The following is a 19,947-nucleotide window of genomic DNA, read 5'->3' on the forward strand; positions in this document are numbered from 1 at the left end:
CCACTAGCAGCGCACTACTGATCGCTAACAGCTATTGATCTTAGAACAGAGGCGCAAAAGAGCTATGTGACAGACATTAAAATGTGCTTTGACTCAACATGTGAAACCGCCAATGCACAATCAGGGACACACTCTGAAACTAATTATCAGTAAGGATCTAAAATGTTGCATTATCTGACCTTTTTCCTCTCTCCTTTGAAAGTATATTTTTTACTGACTATGATTATGTCAGTAAAATGATCTGAACTTTAGATTACATTTGTGTTTTGTTAATTCAAACAGATCAGTGTTTCTGCATATTACTGTGTATGCTTTGATTTCTCAAACTCCTAGTCAGTTGTGGCAGATAGTGGTTCACTTTGTTCTGGTTCTACTGGACGTTTCTCCCTGTTAAAGAGGAGTTTATCATTTTTACTGTCACTACATGCATGCTCGGTATGAGGGAATGCTGTAAAGACAACAACATAAAGCCAGCGATTGTCTGCTGTCGTTATCTGCTAGTTCAGGATTGAATGATCCAAGTCATTGATTTGACATAATCTGCTGGGCCTCCTCCGAAACATTTTAACCACTAATCAGAAAGAAAGTTGAATGTTGCCCCGTTGAGGATATATGTCATGCCAGCCAACAATAATGTAAAATCATTTCAAGGGTGTATACACCACTAATGTCAACTTTAACTGTAACTGGTATGGACAGTTCCAGAATCAAATGGGGAAACGATTTGAGAATATCTATAGAGAAGCAGCTATGGAACAATTTGTGTAGAGAAGAGGTGAACTCTACTCTAAACGCTCAGGTTAGACTAATACCATTTCCTAAATCAGCTATTACCCCACAAATACTACATACATATAACTCCAATATATCCTCTCTTTGTTTTAGATGTGGCATGAAAAAAGGAACGTTCCTCCATGCTACATGGCACTGCTCTAAACTGCAGGGCTTTTGGAAGGGAGTTTGCGAAACATTATTAGACATCCATGGAGCCACGATTCCAATAGACCCTGAGATTTGTTTATTGGGGAACTTTAGGAACTCCAATCTAAAGACAAATCATGATGAGAAACTTACAGAAGTCCTTCTGGCCATTGCTAAGAAATGTATTGCAACAAAATAGAAATCAGATGCCCCCCTTCTAATTAAAATAAGGCTTTGTGAGATCAATAGCTGTGTGACCCTAGAAAAAATAGCCTAATGGATGCAGAATAGAAGTAAAACTTTTTATAAAATATGACAACCATTTTTAAGGTATATGCAAAACCTACATGCACGTTGGATTGACTGATCTTCCTCTAATCGATCTATGAGCAATACTGATACCATCTGTCTCTCACCCCAGCTGTGATTCATGTACATTATTATTTAATCTGTGTTGATTACTCCTCTCCCCCCACTTTAACCTCCTTCATCCTGTCTTTTTTTGTCTTTCTGTTGTTGTGTAAAATTACTATAAATGTATTTTACTTTATAATTTGAATAATAAAGTGATCTTGACTTCATGGTTTTTGAATGGATGTGATTTGGAATATAATTGCATGATTGGACTGAATTGAGTTTTTTTTTTCTGTAAAGTGTTTTGAGACAACATGCATTGCGAGTTATTGGTACTGCTGTCAGTAATTTTCTAAATTCAATTATATTAATCATACACCGACAGCAGTACCAATAATTCTGCCACCAGGGATTATGCTTTTTGGTGTTTTTAGTCTTAGAATAAATGTAATCATAGTAGAGATTGAATTTTTCTAAATTTTTCAACAAGGGTTCAGAATTACATTTCTCATTTCTCAGAGTGAGAAATGGGAGATTTTTAAAACATTTTTCAAAAGGATATTATTCCATTACATGCCCTAATATATTTTTAGGTAGCAGGTACAACTGGGTAGAAGATCCTTAATCTAAGTGTTATGATTCAAAGCTTACTTTGAATCCATGTAGTAATCCTGAGAATAGAAACATTAAACGGCAAAAGTACTTTGGAGTTTCCCTTACTCGTTCCAGAAGAGAAAGTGTTGCTTTTAAGGCCCCATCTGGTCGTCCAAAGGGAAAGCAGTATCTGCAGAATAAAAATGGAGGTGGGCATCACATTAAAAAACAACCTCAAGGACAACTATGCAGAAAAGACAAGACAAAGAAAGATTGCAAAATTGGAGAAGCACAGTACATATTAGAGAGCATAAACAGATGGCTGCCTTCTTTTGTCTAATTACTTTGATGAAAGAAGCTTTTCTCACCTCCGTCTCCATCTGAACACAGATTTGGCAGTTCATAGAGGTTTCACATTGCTAATTGACAAGTGAACAGTACTTAATAAACAAAGGGAAGTGGTCACACAGGTCAGCCATTTATGAGACAAAAAAAAAAACCAACAGGCAGATGTTCTGTTCTGAGGAACAGAAGTGATCCGACTAAGCAAATAAGAAAAAAAAAAAAGCCATGAACTTCATAACATTCATAAAGTCAGGAGTTCAAGATGTTCATTTAAAAGAAAAAGAAAAATCGCTTAAAAGCAAGGATTAAAAAAATGTTTGCTTAATTGAAGTTTAATATAGGTAGGCAATCATAGCACAAAAATATAGAAATATAAATATGTGATAAAGTCAACTGAAAGCAACTAAAACATTGCTTTTGTTTCAAGTACTGTAGACTGCTTAGAACACTGAGAACCAACTAGTAAAAATATGATATAACAAAAAGCAAAGAAATGCACTGAATACAGTCATATTCAATAAAGTAGAATATAGATTATGATAAGTCTTGTTTGCCAGAAAACAAATTCTCTTTGGAAATAACCTTCAAGCAGAAGTAAGTCAGTGGAAGGACTTTAGAACTGGGTGACGTGCTCTATATTCCTGCTGAACACCAGCAGCAGCGTTCTGGAGCAGCTGCAGCTGGAGGATGGATTTTTTTTTTTAGGGAGACCAGTAAAGACACTGTGCCAGAATTTGTCCTTGTTGGACAGTGTTGCCTGTTTGACATGTTAAGTTAGACCAAAGTTTTCAAGTATATCATAGTTTTTTGCCTTATATTTGAGGGCCAGACCTGAATTTGGCTATTTGACAAACTCTAAATGTGACTTTTTTATGCTGCTTGTAACAGTAGTCACTGCAGCTAAACAAAAAAGGCAACATGGCAACCAACACTTTGTCTCACAGTAAATAATTGTTTCAGAAAAAAGGTCACAAAAACACAAACTGAATTCTTGTGTTTTTCTGTATGTTTGAGCTGATAATATTAATTCAAGAACAATCACAGAGTGTTCTCCACACTTTGCCCTCAGCTTCAGTAAATACTGAGCAGTGCTGAAAAATATTGCATAATTGGATTGTGAGGTTATTGCTTCCAATAATATGTGATCTTCAGTGTCTTGTATGTATTTAACCTTTATGTCAGGTATGTCTCATTGAGATAAAAAAATCTTTTTTTTTAATAGCAACCTGAGCAAGATTGAGAGCATTAAGCTGACAATCAAAACCCAAATAAAATGCTATATGGACAATAAAGAAGAGAAATGACAGCGGAAATATAGATAAAACAAGTTAAATTAGTACTAAAATACAGCTTAATATTAGTCAAAGCATTTACAAACTTAAATATATTACAAGAGACAATTTTCTTCCACTTTGACTTTATCTTACACACAATTTTCTGTTTCACATGTGGCCATCAACTACAATAAGACTCCAATAGGCTGAGGAGCCTATTGGCATGCAAAATGTGGATTCAAGACAACAGAAAAAAAACCTTAATAAATATAGCATTCCCAGTGTTCATTTCAAAAAATCTTTAATGAAGATACTGATTTTTTTCATTATATGTTGCGCAACCCTTACATAAACACCATCTTGGCAAAAGTATTGTATTGCTCAAATGCATAACACACCCATTTATTTTAACACCTTTACCTCCTCTGGAGAGGTTTGCAACAAGGTTTCTTGTTTCTGAAATAAGAAAGCCTGGCTATTGCTTTATCCTAAAGGTGTTTTATCAGGCTGACACCATGACTCACTCATCTTTATGGATCTTGCTTTGTGCACTGATGCAGAGTCATGTTGGAACAGGAAGAGCTCATCATGCTGTTCCAACAGAATTTGAATCACATTGTCTGAAATGGATATAAAGTGTGAAAACTTTCAGGTCGGTCTATATGAGCTTTCTAAACAGGGTTCTCCAGCTAATCCAGATGCTGTACTCAGTTCCTACATGCTTTTCTAGTCAAATTCCAGATGTTAGAATGTGAAGGATCCCTGTCAAACATGGTGTCAGGAGGGGAGCATTTCAAGTTGACAGCAGAACCTCCAAATGTAGAAAATCTTTTTATTAAAGATCCAACAGATTAAGGCAATTATGCTTAAAGGTTTCCATTAAACATGCACAGAGGAAATAAAAAATAGTTATGAAGTCATGTGAGTAGAACCAGAATAGAACATCCTCTGCCATTAATTTCTTTCAATGCAAAGGTTGGCAAATTGAGAACATATGTAATCATGTAATCAGTAGACTACCATCTAATGGGGTTATAATCAGTGATATAAACTAAAGGCAATAAAGATTATAATCTGCAATTAAGATTTTATTTCAATTATTTTGTGCTTCGCCTAATCAAAACCAAACTGAGGAACTCCTGCTTTTGTCTGGAAGGACATTAGCCTAATCCCAACACTGTCTCGGCCATTGTTTACCACCATTAGCCTCTTGCTGAGGTGAGTTAGTAATGACTCCCGCTGATAAACCCCCCAGGCCCTCAACTGGCCCCTCCTTTCTGCCCCAGGGCCAGATGGAGGGCCCCTCTGAGGCATGAAGTGTTTAAAGTGCTAAGCTTCAGAATATTTAATGGCACAGGTCCATTCAGATGAGTGTTGCTCAAGGTCTTGGGGCTGTTGCATTCACACCACACTCACAATGAGTTCACACAGTGATGGCGGTGCTGAATGGTCACACAGATGCTAGGAGGTCTCAACAGCCACTGAACATGAATCTCCTGCACCTGTTGTGTGCCACTGATGGGACTAAAATACCCCCACTGCTTTATGTCATTGGGAGGGTATTTTAAAAGTTTTAGGTAGTTTTCCTCAGGAGATAAAGATTGCTTTTCTTCTGCTGTATTTTTTGAAATTTGAAATGTAGAAGACAAATACAAAATAACAAATAATAATAATAATCCTGCTAATTCTAACTACTCCAATGGTTTTAAAAGTGCCTGTACGACATGAAGTATAAAGTACCAGAATTAGGAATGGGACGTTTATTGATATTAAGGTACATTGCCTAAAGCTAATTCCGGACTTGCAACAGCTACAAAGGTGTATGGAACCCAGCACCTACCTGCTTCTGCTAACATCTGCAAAAGAAAATATTGATCTTAGAAGCTCAGCATAGTAGGAGTCTGCCAATTATGTGAAATTTGCTTGCTACTAAATCTTTCTAGTTTTTCAGCCATGGTAACCTTGTTCAAAATCAGTATCTGACAATCCTCAATGACTCAGTAGAAGAAAACTGGACTTCTCTTGTTTCCTAAAAATATTTGAATTCTTATCCAAAAGGCTTGTCCTGTTCTGAACTTGATTGGAGTAAACAGGCTTATAAGTTGTAGTCAGAACAATCATACTAACACTGTCACAAACTGGGTAATTAGTCATTAGTCATGGGCCCCATCCTCTATTCAGCCCAACGTTTGGGGAATTATTACCTGGCAATCCAAATATGTCTCTAAAAGTGCCAGTTCAGTTATTTTGGTAACAAGTCCCAAGGTCTGAATTGCTGAAAAACCACCTGAAGATACAAATCAGGTCTGCAGAGTTTAGATTGGACCTTTAAAAAAAAAATCCAACATGACCCATGGCCACAGGCCATAAGCATTGTGTCTGGGCCTGTCTGACCCAACTAATTAACTTTAATTAGATGCTCAGGCCCCACATGTATTATTTTGTTTCGCTTTTTCTTTTAGAACACCATTTAGCCCTCCAACAGTCTTAGAGCGACACTGAGGTGGAGTGCCGCAGATCTCACAGTCAGACAGTGGGAAATAAAGGGGTGTCCCGTCAAACCATCAGTTCCTGAAATCACGCACACATAACAAAACCCATAAAAATGTACGTGGAGTCAATGCAACCTCGCATAAATCTTTTCAGAAACCCTTAGAATATGAAAAACCTCCTTCATCGTGCAAACAATCATGACCCTGCTGAGCTTCTAGTGATTTTTTTTTTCCCTGTCTTTTTTAAAATTCCCTGAGAAGCTACAATGTGTCCCCACCATGCTGTGTGGATCAGCAGTCCTAGTCCATGATTGCACCACCACTTGATTCAGCTGTCTGGATGGAGCAATCTGAGTAAATGCAAGCACAAAGCTACCACTTCCAAGTATGATTTTCAGTGCTCCTGATGAAAATTTTCAGCATTGTGGCAATCCCCATAGCTTCCCTGCTCCCCCATACTGCACCTGGGACCCTTATATGCTGCCACAACAATTTTGTGCGTGTCATAGTTACAACCACATGTTCCTTAAAATTGTGGAAATGTTGCTACTCTCAGTGCATCTATCAGCTTTTGGCTTTAGGAAGAAAATCTGAAAATACTTTTAGAAAGAAGTACAACCTTGTTTCTGTTGTGTGAATGTTCATACCTAAAGTGTGTTATCTGGTTCTCCAACAGAACAATGAGACGATGTCTGACGGCCTCAAACTGCTCCTTCTCCTCCACAGTCACTGTCCCCGTCCCATCAGGCCTGAGGAGACAAACAGCACACTGTCAGCTGAATCTGCCACCATCAGACTAGCACACATCCATATTTGCTCTGAACCCCTCTGGATCTGCATGAAATGGTTTGTTCCTAGAGCGCTTGACGGTGTGTTCAGCAAGTCAGTAGAAGAGTGGACAAAAATGGATGTGGCAGTTAGAATAGAATAGAATAGAAGTACTTTATTCATCCCAGCAGGGAAATTACTTTGCAGTTGCAGCATAAAGACAAGACACGGTAACAACTAGTTGTAGATAAAATAAAATAAATATAAAAAATATATAAAATGCTACAAATTGTAAAATTGTAAAGTGCTGTAAAATATAAAATGCAACTTAAGAGCAGTATTACGGAGATTAAAAATGCAGATATGTATATGAAATATATGTACAGCAAGTGTGCTAGTTATTATGCTGTTAATGAAAATTAATGAAAATTATAAAGTCAGGTTTTCAGAAAAAGACAAAATTGTCAATTTGTAACCCAGTTTTTTCAGAGAGAGGTGAGTGGACTGTGTGAGATTGTCAACCATTTAGCATAGTTAGTTTAGGAAGCAAATTACCAACATATTCATATATTGAACTTGTACCTGTACCTTTTACCACACTTAACAGATGAGTCAGTCAGCAGCAGCTCTAACCCACGTCCCTCCTGACCTGTCCTCTCCTAAGTGAAATTAAAGCTCCAGTATGTAGCTTTTATTTTAAAAAAAATATTTTTTTTACATATTTGTTAAAACTGTCATTATATTGTGACAGTATAGCATGAGAGATAATCTGTGAAAAAATCATTTCAACTGGTTTCTCCCAGTGCTACTTAGAAGCAACCAATCAGAGGCAGGAGAGTTTTGGTGCTGTCAATCACCATCTCATGTGGCTGCTCATCTTCCTTGCTCAGTGCAATGCCGTTTCTCCACCATTAGCACATTTAGTAGTGAGTGAATGAGTTGATTGGCAGCACGAAGGCCCTCCTCCTGGTTCTGATTGGCTGTTTTTGGCTCGAACATTGCATTACTTTAGCCAGTAATAGTAGTTCAGGGAGCAGGTGGAGGAGATAGATTTTTTTCACAGATTATCTGTCTTATAACAAAATGTCATAACATGGTGCCAGCTTTAACAAATATGGAGAAAATATATTTTTTATTATTGTTATATACTGCAGCCTGAATGAAATGCTTAATATTTTGCACATTGCATATGACTGTTACTCGTGGGGAGAGACCTTTTAGTAATCTAAAACTAATAGGAAAAATTCAAGCAACTTACTTGCATACTGCAGACTGTCTCGTATAAAATTCACAATCAGTAAATATTGTGCAAGTATTAGTATTGGACCAAGTAAAGCAAGACAGTTGCAAGCCTATAAAATTGTGACACTTTTTATGGGTCAAATAGACTCAAGAAATTGTAACATCAGCTGCGCAGGGGGCCCAATTTAATTTTTGTCCTGGGGCCCGAGATTCCTGGCAGCGTCCCTGTCACTCCGATTCTTTGCTGTTTTGAGTTTCTAATTCTTCCTTTGGTCATGTTGGTACGGAAGCTGATATCTTCTGGACTGCAGGGGGTGCTCCTGCAGACCTCCTTAACGCCATCAGTCATCTTCCAAGGTGTTGTCTGGTGGAGCTGCAGCTTCTCTACAGCTGCTGCTCCAACATTGATTAGATCACATTGGAAGTGATTAGATGAGCTCATCAGGAGGCCAGCTCATAGCATGGATGGCCTTTGACATACTGCAGGTGGTGAGAGACAGGAGGACTCTGGCTAAACTAACATCACTGATGGACAGCGTGTCCTTCAGTCAATTTTTTATTCAAGTTAATTGCAGGATCTATAATTTAATATTCAAAATTATTCACATTTTATTTTAAATGCATATATTTACAAAATGAACATAATTCAAAAACCCCTCTTGCTCCAATACTTTCCAATCTGTTATTCAGATTATTCAGACGTCCTATTGGTGCAAAGTGCTGTTAAACTTACTCCAGTGATCAAGGAAGCTCTGATCATTCATGGAACTTCTTTGGAAATGTGGCCAGTGAATGCTGACATTAGCGTTGGGGACATCTATGCTGCTGCTACACTCTTAGCATTCACAGTGCTGGTTCTGTTGGACCTTTCACACTGTTGACAATGACATATTACTGAAAGTACTGGAGAAGACTCTCCAGGACTCTCCAGTCTAGACCCAACTTATAGGGATTTCTTTGTTTCAATAGGTAACTTCTCATTGAACCATAGAGAAGTCACATGAGAGGTACACCAAAGTTCAATCCTAGGAACTCTCTTATTCAATATCTATATGCTCCCACTGGCTCAGGTTATAGCAGGAGATAAGATTAGTTACCATAACTACACTGAAAAAAATACCTCTTTGGGTGAACAAAAAAAAATCATGGAGAGGTTTTCCACCTGATTACTTTGCTTTATTTCAGCACCATGTAATTCTGTTACTCCTATTTAAAGCAAATGTGTTAGGTCAACTTAATTTATTAAGGTTATTCCAATGTGAAGCAATTGTGTTGGCTCAACTTATGTTATTATGGTTATTCTATGGTTTATTGTAAATCAAATGTGTTGGCTCAACTTAACATATTATGGTTAATCTAGTTTAAATAAAATGAGTTGGCTCAACTTATATTATTATAGTTATTTTCTGGTTGATTCTAAATCAAACAGTTGGCTGAACTTAATATATTATGGTTATTCTAATTTAAATAAAATGAGTTGGCTCAACTTATTTTATTACGGTTATTCTATTAAGTTTTGGCTGAACTTAATATATCATGGTTATTCCAATTAAAAGCAAATGTGTTGGCTCAATATAATTTATTAAGGTTGATTCAACTAATTTACTATAGTTGGACCCAATGTAATTTAAAAGAGCCAACCCAACTAATTTGCAACAATTTACTTGAGTAAGATTAATGGCAATTTAGTTGAAACCAACGTTTTATTTTTCTCCAAAGAGTTCTTGCGGCGCTAGTGGCTCATATTTTTTTGAGACAGTAGACAGACAGGGTGAGGACATTGCAAAGGTCGCCAGGACCAGGAGTCGTACCAGCAACGTCTGCGTCGAGGACTAAGGCCTCCAAACATGCAGTGTGCTAAACCCCTGCGCCACCACAGCATGCTGGAGAAACCAACTTATGTCATAGTGATACCTTCACACTACTTATTAAGTTGCTTCATGCTGAAAGAAAGCTATTTAATCGTGTGAAAATCCTTTCCATGATTTGATTACGTTAATTCAAAGACTTTTCTTAAAAAGTCATTTTTTTTTTAAATACTTTTTTTACAGTTCTTAAATGCTGAAAGAAAGAACTGCACTGTTACAGTGCAGTGATGGACAGTGTCTGATGGACAGCGTTGTATGGACAGTGTCTGATGGACATTGTTGTATGGACAGTGTCTGATGGACAGTGGTCTGAAGAACAGTTTATTTAGAGGAATTTGTATCAAATAGGCCTCAGCAATGTGTGTTGGGCTTTATGTGGGTCAGATTTGCTGTTTATGTGGTGAAGAACTGAGCGTCAGGAGCCACATTGCGGGTTCTGTGGGCCATGTGCACGGCATGCATGTGGCCTGTTTTTGTGTGGGTCGGACGCATTGTGCTGGCTTTGTGCGCCACCAGGATGAGGCGATCTGGGGATGTGGCTGTGTTTGTGAGTCAGATGCAGTGAGTGTTTTTGTGCATCCCTGCTCTCACACACTCTTCGTCAGTCTCTCTTTGGTTGTTGCTCTCAATAACACATTGATCTATCTCTTCGTCACACAGGCACCTTTTCTTAGTAAAAAGTTGGATATTCGTCACACTGCAGTCTTTAAAGTGTCTGAAAAAGTAGTGGCTTGGAGAATGAAAATTGCGGTAGTTGAACAGAAATGTCCCACTAGTACCAGTTTCTACATGTCTTGATACATTAAGGAGAAAGTTTAGCACCATCTGGATTTTCAACCCAATCAACTACTGGTTAGTAAACTGACCAATGAAAATTAAGCTAAGTTTTGGTCATTTAAATAACTGTTAGGGTCATCAGTGTATCAGTAGCTATAGCTGCAATCTACTCACAAAGTATATCCTGACTCCTTAAATGAGACTAAACTACACGTTCTAACTTGTGAGTTCTACACGTTCTAACATGATTAACATGTTAAATGTTAATCATTTTGATTAACATTTAACATGTTAATCAAAATGAACATGTTAAAGTCCAGACCCTCCAGAACAGGTTTAGTTCTGTTCTGCAAACAGAACTAAACCTCAGAAATACCTCATGTGGTCTTGAAAAAAACAGTCACATTAATGTTTACATCATTATGAATATGTCAGGCATGAACAATCGTTCACATCTTCTGATGGTGGATAGTAGTAATTCTTTAAGAATGGTTCTGCTGCAGGTTTTTGCCATTTGGAATCACGTCAATTAATAAAACTCTGTCTTACAAACACAATGGCAGATCCATTTTCTGAGCATCTTCGGTTCTGTATTACATAAAGTGCAACTACGCAAACAAATAAAAAATCAGGATGATTATTAACCCTCATCATAGTACACTGACCGCCTACTTTATTAGGTACACCTTGCTAGTCTTTCAGGAGTCGGGCCCCCTTTTGCCTACAGAACTGACTTAATCCTTTGTGGCATAGATTCATCAAGGTACTGGAAACATTCCTCAGAATCTGGACCATATTGACATGATATGGTCCAGAATGGGAAATTTACATCCATGATGCGAGTCTCCCAACATCCCAAAGGTGCTCTACTGCAGTTGTCCCCCGGACCAGATAATACATGAAACGGAAATATTTCCGTTTCATGTATTATTTGAGTCTGGAGGATTTTTCATGTTGAAAATCGTTAACCGGATTCTCTCGGTTACGTCTTGCACGTTGACCCACAAGCACCAAACTGAGTAAGAAACAGATCAGATGTCTTTAGAGGGTTCTTTGGGAAGCAACACTTCGGGTCTCATTGTCTCTCATCACTCCCAGATGGGACCGTCTTGTTGCGAGAAACAAGCTTAGGGCTCCCATTGATTTATTCTTATTGTTTGTTAAAATTTTCATGAAAGCCAAATGTTCATTTTTGTGGCGCATCTGTATCTTATTTTGAAGGTGCTGCTAACTCATTTATATTGCTTCATAAACACACAGTACACAAAATGTTGTGGGGGATTATTGTCATTGGCCAAACAAAAAAAATAAATATGTGTTTTAATAAAAATAAAACAATTACAGGAATAAATCCTTCCATCATGACAGAAATATCCTCCTGTTTCTTTGGTTTGGCTTGACTCCTGCTGTATTTTATCTATATGTTTTTATTTTAAAAAAATCAATGTGTGTAAACTCAAAAACCTATATTATTATATGCCACGCTTACATGCCAGCTTTCATTTGTGGTAGCAGACTATGCAACACTAAATTCTAAGTTATATGAGAATGTTATACATTCAGACTGCCTTTGATGTGCCATGCATCTTGAGAAAAACAGACACAGAGCTTGAAACATCAAGAAGCAAAAGAAACAGTCAGAAAAGATTACAGGAATAATCAAAATGATTTCAAACAGCTCAGGGTCCGTCTTTGCCTTCACTTTCATTTTCATTCTTACAAGTAGGAATAGCTTGTTTTCGCCAAACAAACCAATCAATCTGCTACACATTCCAGCATGACCTCAGAGTCAACCAATCAAACAAGGAGCATCTCCGACTCATCTCGTTCCTCACAACCCATCTGGCTGGCAGCAAGAGAATGCTTCATTAATGTTTTTAAATCCTCCGTTCCCCTCTTGCCTTCGTCTGAATAGGCACTCTGGTGAAAAAGGGAAAAAATGCAATCAGTACTCAGAGCAACCAGCCTTGACTTTCTGGGCTTTCTCTGCATGGCTGAAAGAGAAAAGCAGCCTCTCTAAACGGCACTCGCGGCTGCCGGAGGGGAGACGCACAGAGGTTGTCTTTTAATGAGTTGTTCTTATAAAAGCCTTCAGTGGTTCAGCCTCTGACCATGGCACCTTGAGTACCAACAACAGTGCTCAGCTTCTGTTCATGTGTTCCCAACTAGCCAAAATCGAAACTAATAGCAAGACAAAAACTGCAGCAGAAAGTTTGGGACACAGTCAGGTGAATTTATGAGCTTCTTCATATATCCAAACATGGCAATAACACATTTATTCTTTAGCTTTATGCTGAAGAACACAGCAGTGTTTCTGCAACATAGCCGTGCAAAATTACTTTGTTTATCTATAAATGTACTTGCTGTGTTAAATCTGCTTCTGTCAAAGCCATCTGTGCATCTGTCAGGAAAAATTAAAGGTTTGTGATTATACATTGGATTATAAACAACGGAAATTTTGCTGAAAAGAAAAATCCAGATAAAATGCCAAACTTAATAAAATTATAACTTTCAGTGGAACAGTACAGCAACTAATATATAATGAAAATATTTCAACTTTGAGAAAAAGGATGTAAATGGCTATTCATTTAAACATATTTATGAAATAAATCTAGCAAAATGTAACAAATTAGGCCTGTAAAGCTTGTGTTTGGATGGGTGACTGTGTGAGACCACCTTCATCATTCCTCTTCATTTATTCCATAATGAGAGCAGAGATTTTTTGCACCTAAGCACCTGTTAAGACATATTATAAAATCTGCTGTTCTCAAAATATGCCAGTGCGTTACCACTCCCTGAGCATATTCAACAAGCGCTGCTTAATCCCGAGGGGATGTGGGAAGTGTGTGTGTGTGCGTGTGTGTGTGTGGGGGGGGGTGTGTGTGTGTGTGTATTCTGGTTTTCATGTAGAAGGAGCTTTATTCGCTCTGTAACCCCCATCCTCCCACCCCAACGTGACTGACAAATAAAAACATGATGGGTGTGCGATCAGTGAGAAGAGCTTGGTAGATGGAGGTCCAACCCTCGGCCCCTGGGCCTCAGGCACCAGGCCCTCGCAGTTAAAGCCAGCTGTCCTGTAATCTCAGTTGTTCCTGTTCCTCAAATGATCAGTCTGAGGCCCAGGGTCGGGTGTAAAACTGAAAACTGACTGATCTGTTTTACAACCCTCCCCCATTCTAAACCAGAACAGATTCAAAGTGATTTTTCAAGCTAATGTAGCAAAATCTGTTCAAATTCACTAAATGAATCCAACATACACCACATATTTAATGTAAATACATAACTGAACTGTGGATGCACTTTCCAAGAGGATGTTTCCCAGCATACTGTTTGATTAGGCCAGTCCACACCCACACATGCTAATAGCCAAATGTTGCTTCAGTTTCACTTTCCAGTTTAGCTTGGAAAGTGATGCCAGCAACAGAAACTTCAGGGAAAAAAATGACTCATCAACCTACAATAATTTCACCGAGTATAAAAACTGAAAATGTAGAGAGAGAGCTTTCATTTCTTATTTCTATTTTTCTGTTAATTTTGTTGTAAATAATAAGCTACAGCAATGTTTTCTTTGACTAAATCCTCATGGAATGGAAAGCCTCATTGAGCTTTTAACAAGTGACTAAATATTGTTGAGAACAAAACAAGTCAACCAATCACATTTAAAAAAAGGTTTGACAAGTCATTTTATGAAATTTTCCTAGAAGCCATGGAAACCCAGACAAAGAAAGAATGAAAACAAAAGCTTAGAGAACTCTCCTCACCAAGGTGTGACGGTGGTTACTTCAAACAATTGGTTGGAAGACGAACACTTTTCCATGAAAAAAATTAGTTCATCATGAGCTTTCAAAATGATACATGAAACTCAATTTGTGCCCCAAATGAGAAGCAGCCTTCACCTCCCAGCAATCGAATTACATCAGAAAATAAATAGCTGAGGGAGCTGGCTGGCAGAAAGCCAGAGGCAGAGCGGCCGGAGCTCAGAGAAACACGGCACAGTGCAATGTTTGGTTTGTTAGCTCTCACAGCAGAGCGGGGAGCGACAGCTTGTTGAGGATCAGACACATTGTTGCTGCTAAATGAAGCGATCATGTTGTAGGCGAGGCTGCTGTCAGCAAGCAGCTCAGGGGACTCTGGGTGGAGGGGTGGGGGAGCTGTCAGCCTGACAGTCAGCGTCTACGCAGACTTCTGTTGGTGTGTTTACATTGGGTGCTGCTGGAGTGTAAATGATAAGAACCGTATCCTCCTGCGGGTTCCATCAAACCCTTTGGCTGTTTGTTGCAGATGGCAGCTGATTGGAGCCGTCAGCAGCCAGGCTCGGTGTGCGCTGTGGCACAGTGCTGGGTGTGGATGCCACTTCACCTTAAGAGGTGCAGAAAGGAGGAGAAGCTGAGTGGCAGGTGATCTTATGCATCACTTTCCTCCTCCCAACCACCTCTGTGGATGCAGCAAGTTGATGTGTGCAGGGCTGGGGGAGGTTAAACCCCTGTCACATCCTGTGTCTGTGTGCTGTGGACGATCCACAAAACAGAAGATCTGACTTGACATGTGAGAGGGAGGAGAGCAGCTTCTCCAGGCTCCCGTAATGCTCCTTTAACCCTGGTTTCAGTTCAAATGCAGCCACCTCATCAAACCTCCACCCTGCAGCACGCTCACTCACGTCTAGCTGATCGGCTCCAAACTCTTCATGCTTTCAAATAACAGTGCTTAATAAACTAATAGTTATCAGTGGAATCTCCCTTCAGACAACCAAGAAGCATGACAGTTGTGTCTAACAGACCCTAATGCAGAGCGAAGGACAAAAACAGTAAAAACGAGTTAAATAAAAAAAGTCTAGTCACTATCTGATACTGCTGGTTTATGCACAAATACATAAATGAAGGAACAAAATGGAGTGCATAATAACTGATGGACAGTGTCTGATGGACAGTGTCGTATGGACAGTGTCTGATGGATGTGTGTCCCTCCGTGAAGCTGCTGCTGACCTGTAGAGCTCTCTCAGTTCCATTCTGCTGCATCCTTAATGAAGGCAGGAGCTTTAAAGCAGATCCTTCCTGCCAGCAGACTCACTGATCGGTATTTTGTTCTACTAGATCTCGTTGAAACGTTTGCTACAAACAGCAGACATGAAGCAAATGTTGCCGTTTCACCTCGTCCTCCTCTGGACTCAGGACCTGGGCCACAGAACCAGCAGAAAAAATTTCACCTCATACAGGACGTGATTTCCTTTTTTATTATTTAGAGGAATTTGTAACAAATAGGCTTTAGCAATGTGTGTTGGGCTTTATGTGATTTGCTGTTTATGTGGGTGAAGAACTGAGCATCAGGAGCCACATTGCGGGTTCTGTGGGCCATGTGCACGGCATACATGTGGCCTGTTTTTGTGTGGGTCGGACGCATTGTGCTGGCTTTGTGCGCCACCAGGATGAGGCGATCTGGGGAAGTGGCTGTGTTTGTGAGTCAGATGCAGTGAGTGTTTTTGTGCATCCCTGCTCTCACACACTCTTCGTCAATCTCTCTTTGGTTGTTCTTCTCAATAACACATTGATCTATCTCTTCATCACACAGGCACCTTTTCTTAGTAAAAAGTTGGATATTCGCCACACCGCAGTCTTTAAAGTGTCTGAAAAAGTAGCGGCTTAGAGAACGGAAACTGCGGTAGTTGAACAGATATGTCCCACTAGTACCAGTTTCTACATGTGTCTTGATACATTAGGAAAAAAGTTTAGCACCATCTGGATTTTCAACCCAATCAACTACTGGTTAGTAAACTGACCAATGAAAATTGAGCTTAATTTTGGTCATTTAAATAACTGTTAGGGGCATCAGTGCAATAACTGCAATCTACTCACAAAATATATCCTGACTTCTTAAATAAGACAAAATTTCTCCTAGTAGCAGAACCAGTGAGCTGCTTTGCGGTCACTATTAGAACTGTAAAAAGGTTTTTTTTATCTACACTTATGTGAATATTACTTACTACAAAGCTAATTGAAATGATTAACAATTAATCATGATGGCTACTAAGTTTTGGAACCAAACAGAAAATTACACACAAGTATAGTATAATAATGCCTGAATGCATTTGACAAGTTTTTTCAGTGGTTCATTCTGTTTCTCCTCTCAAAAGAACCCTCCAGGGAGTTTTGCATTTCTACAATTAATTCTTTTTTCTTGTCACCATTACGCCTGCCAGCAATCCAAAATCTCTTTGCCCCCCTTCTACACCCACTCAGGCGAGTCCTGAATGAACATTTATTCAAATTAGAGCTCCAACTGACAAAAAGCCAGTTCCAGTAATCCCTCCCGACCCGCGACGGGTAATATCTGATGATTAACTGAAGAAGCTAATCATTACACTTTCTAATTGACTAAATGAGTCAACAAAGAGAGAAAGCACATATATCAGTAATTACCTGCTTGTTAAGAACAGAGGGGGGCAGGAAGTAAAGAGGAGATCCAAGCAGAAGAAATTATGTTAAACAATGTGAAAAGCAACCACTGTAACTTTGTACTAGGCTCTTTGTTAATTTTAGAGCTACCATGCAAGTTCTAAAAATAAAGTTCTTTGAAGAACTGATTTTATTTATTACTGCAATTTATATTGTATTTTGCAATCATATGAACAGAAGTCTAAAGTCAGGCTGTGCTCACATGCCGGGAGTAAAATGACAGTATTTTTGGATGTTGATTGGGAAACAGTTCAATGTTTAGACACAGCATCATTGTTTAGACACCTGTAGTTGTCATGCCAGGACACTAGATGGCACTGTGGTTTTAGTATGTCATCAAATCACTTTGATCTCACAACTCACTGTGATATTTGTATTAAAGGTCATCTCTATGACACACATATAATCCGTATGAGAGGATGAGTCAAACTGAACGAGTCAAGCAGCTCCCAGCACAATGCAGTCCATGATTGGTTTTGTTGTTGTCTGCCCATACATGCATAGAGTAAACTCTGCGGCTGTGAGTCATGTAGTACATGGCATCTCTGCCAGGGATGTTCCATACAGAAAAGATCCACTCTGAGACCTGGAGTGTAAAAGAGCAGCCAGATCTTGAGATATACCGTAACCTCTTAGAGGTTTCACTGAAAACCCGCTCCATGTTAACGGGGCCTAATTAACTTTATTGGCAAACCAAAACAGTTCCTGTGAGCATTTGGTGACATGATATCGTTTGTATAGTTTGTAATGTATAGTTTGCATTTTGAATGCAAACTATACATGGCATCAGAATTGTGAAGACTTTAATTTGAACACAGACTTGTAGTCCAATTCACAACAAGGATTTTTTTTTCTAAGTTTTAGACTTAAATAAGGTCTTGATTAGTAGAATCTCAGCTACTTAACTTGATTTCAATCCATTTCAAAACTATATGTTGTATTATCTGCATTATACAGGTTTTCAGTGTTACCCAAACTTCCCTCACATGGAAGGAAACATATGCTAATATAAAACCTCCATATGTCACCTTTGCATTTTAATTGCACAATAAGGCTGCATGTTATAGGACAATATAAAATATATAATAAAGTTGATGAATGTCATGGTGACACAGTGACTTCTGATAAGCAAACATACCACTAAAAACGTCCTAAAATCTTATTATGTATTTTTATTATGTGTTGAACATAAAAACAGATCAGAGATGGCAGATGATCCAAAATAAAAACTCATGATATATGCAGTGTTGGGCAGAGAACCCAAAAATAATACTCAAGTAAGAGTAGCACTACTTCAATATATTTTTACTCAAGTAAATGTAAAAAAATTGCCATCCAAGAAATTACTCAAGTTCAAAGTTTTTACCAAATACTTTACCAAATAAAGTATTTGGTAAAAAGTCTACTCAAATACTGAGGAACTGATCAAATGATCAGTCCTTCAAAATGTAAAAATTACATAATCAGACATACCAAAATGTAATGTAAAGTAAAGTGGAAATTTTGGTATGTTAAGGATGAAAAGGACAATATATCATATAACAAAGGGCAAAATAAAATTTTTCCAAATCAGTTTTTTTCAACATAAAACTTACAAAACTTTAACAAAACGTGCAGGTGTGTGTCTGTGTCTAGTGAATTTTTGGTTAAAACCTGTTTGTGCTTCATTGAGTGGGTAAAGAATCCAGAAATTTTACTCATGTAAGACTAGATAAAATTACTCAAGTAAAAGTAGAAAGTGTGGCATAGTAAAGATACTCCTCAAAGTAATTTTTAAAAAAAACATTATTTAAGTAAATGTAATTGAGTATATGTAACTAGTTTCTACCAAATTCTGGATATATAAGAATAGATCTGCTGTTCTGGTAAGGAAACAATTCAGCTGTAATATCCTAATGCTTCCATAAAACACTTCAACTGAAATTAGTGACAATGTTAGTGGCATGAAGAGCCTAAATGAATGGTACTTATAATTAGCTAATATATATTGCAGTCAAAGTTGTGGCGTTAATGTTGTGCACAGTGAACTCAGCAATTTTCCTTTTGAACAAAGATGTCACCTTGTGACATCAGTAGTAACTGACCACAGGCAAACAGTCTTCATTAGGAGTAATGAACTTGTACTTAACTAACCAAAATGATTTTCTCACACCCATTAGATAGAAGTGAAATGTTGGGAAAAACAAAAATGGCTAAAGAGTGGAGCTTTGAAGATCTTCACATATGATCATTACTTGCTAGTTTTTTTTGTTTTGGTTTTTTTTTCTTAACCAATTCAAAGTAGCACAGGGCTGTCCAGCAAAAATTGAAAAAATTAGGACAGTAGCAAGAAGTCCCACATATTTGGGGTAACTGGGAATCAAATGTTGGTGTCTAAGGTGGTAGATGACACCCTGACCAAAGTTATTCTGTCATGATAATGCTTGGGTACCTGTTTCCATGGATATGTGAGGCACAGAAAGCATAGCTGTAATGTAGCAGCATGGGGTCAACCAGCACGCTGTTCTCGGCGTAGTCCATGAGATCCTTCAGGTAGCTCAGGTGGCGGTGGCAGCCTCGAACCCCGTACCGAGCGCAGTACTCATCCAGGACAAACACCTGGCCGGGACTGAACCAGCCCTGAGGACAAGCATGACAATTAACATGCCGCTACATACACTACCATAAATATTTGGACAGAGTTCGGTATATTACCACAATGGATTTTAAATTAAACAACTCAGATGCAGCTGAAGTGCAGACCATCAGCTTTGATTCAGTGGGTTGAACTAAAAAATTCCACAAGATATGAGGAAATGAAGTACAAAATTTAATAAATACAGTACAGACCAAAAGTTTGGACACAACTGTGTGTCCAAACTTT

At 38.4% G+C, this 19,947-nt stretch overlaps 1 protein-coding gene across 8 annotated transcripts in view; it reads right to left on the minus strand.

Moving 5' to 3' along the window:
- cadps2 (Ca++-dependent secretion activator 2) overlaps positions 1 to 19,947 on the minus strand; it is a 144,132-nt gene that overhangs the window by 61,592 nt on the left and 62,593 nt on the right. For all 8 annotated transcript variants that reach the window (XR_006371388.1, XM_044125649.1, XM_044125648.1 and 5 more), the window contains 3 exons: positions 19,516 to 19,703; positions 6,628 to 6,729; positions 1,996 to 2,059 (listed from right to left, as the gene is read on the minus strand). Coding sequence is in view for 7 of the 8 variants with exons in the window: in XM_044125649.1 (XP_043981584.1) it covers positions 1,996 to 2,059; positions 6,628 to 6,729; positions 19,516 to 19,703 (354 nt within the window). In the remaining variant the exon portion in view is untranslated. The remainder of the gene's footprint in view (positions 1 to 1,995; positions 2,060 to 6,627; positions 6,730 to 19,515; positions 19,704 to 19,947) is intronic.

Source organism: Gambusia affinis, linkage group LG08 (assembly GCF_019740435.1).
Source record: "Gambusia affinis linkage group LG08, SWU_Gaff_1.0, whole genome shotgun sequence".
Lineage (NCBI taxonomy): Eukaryota > Metazoa > Chordata > Actinopteri > Cyprinodontiformes > Poeciliidae > Gambusia > Gambusia affinis.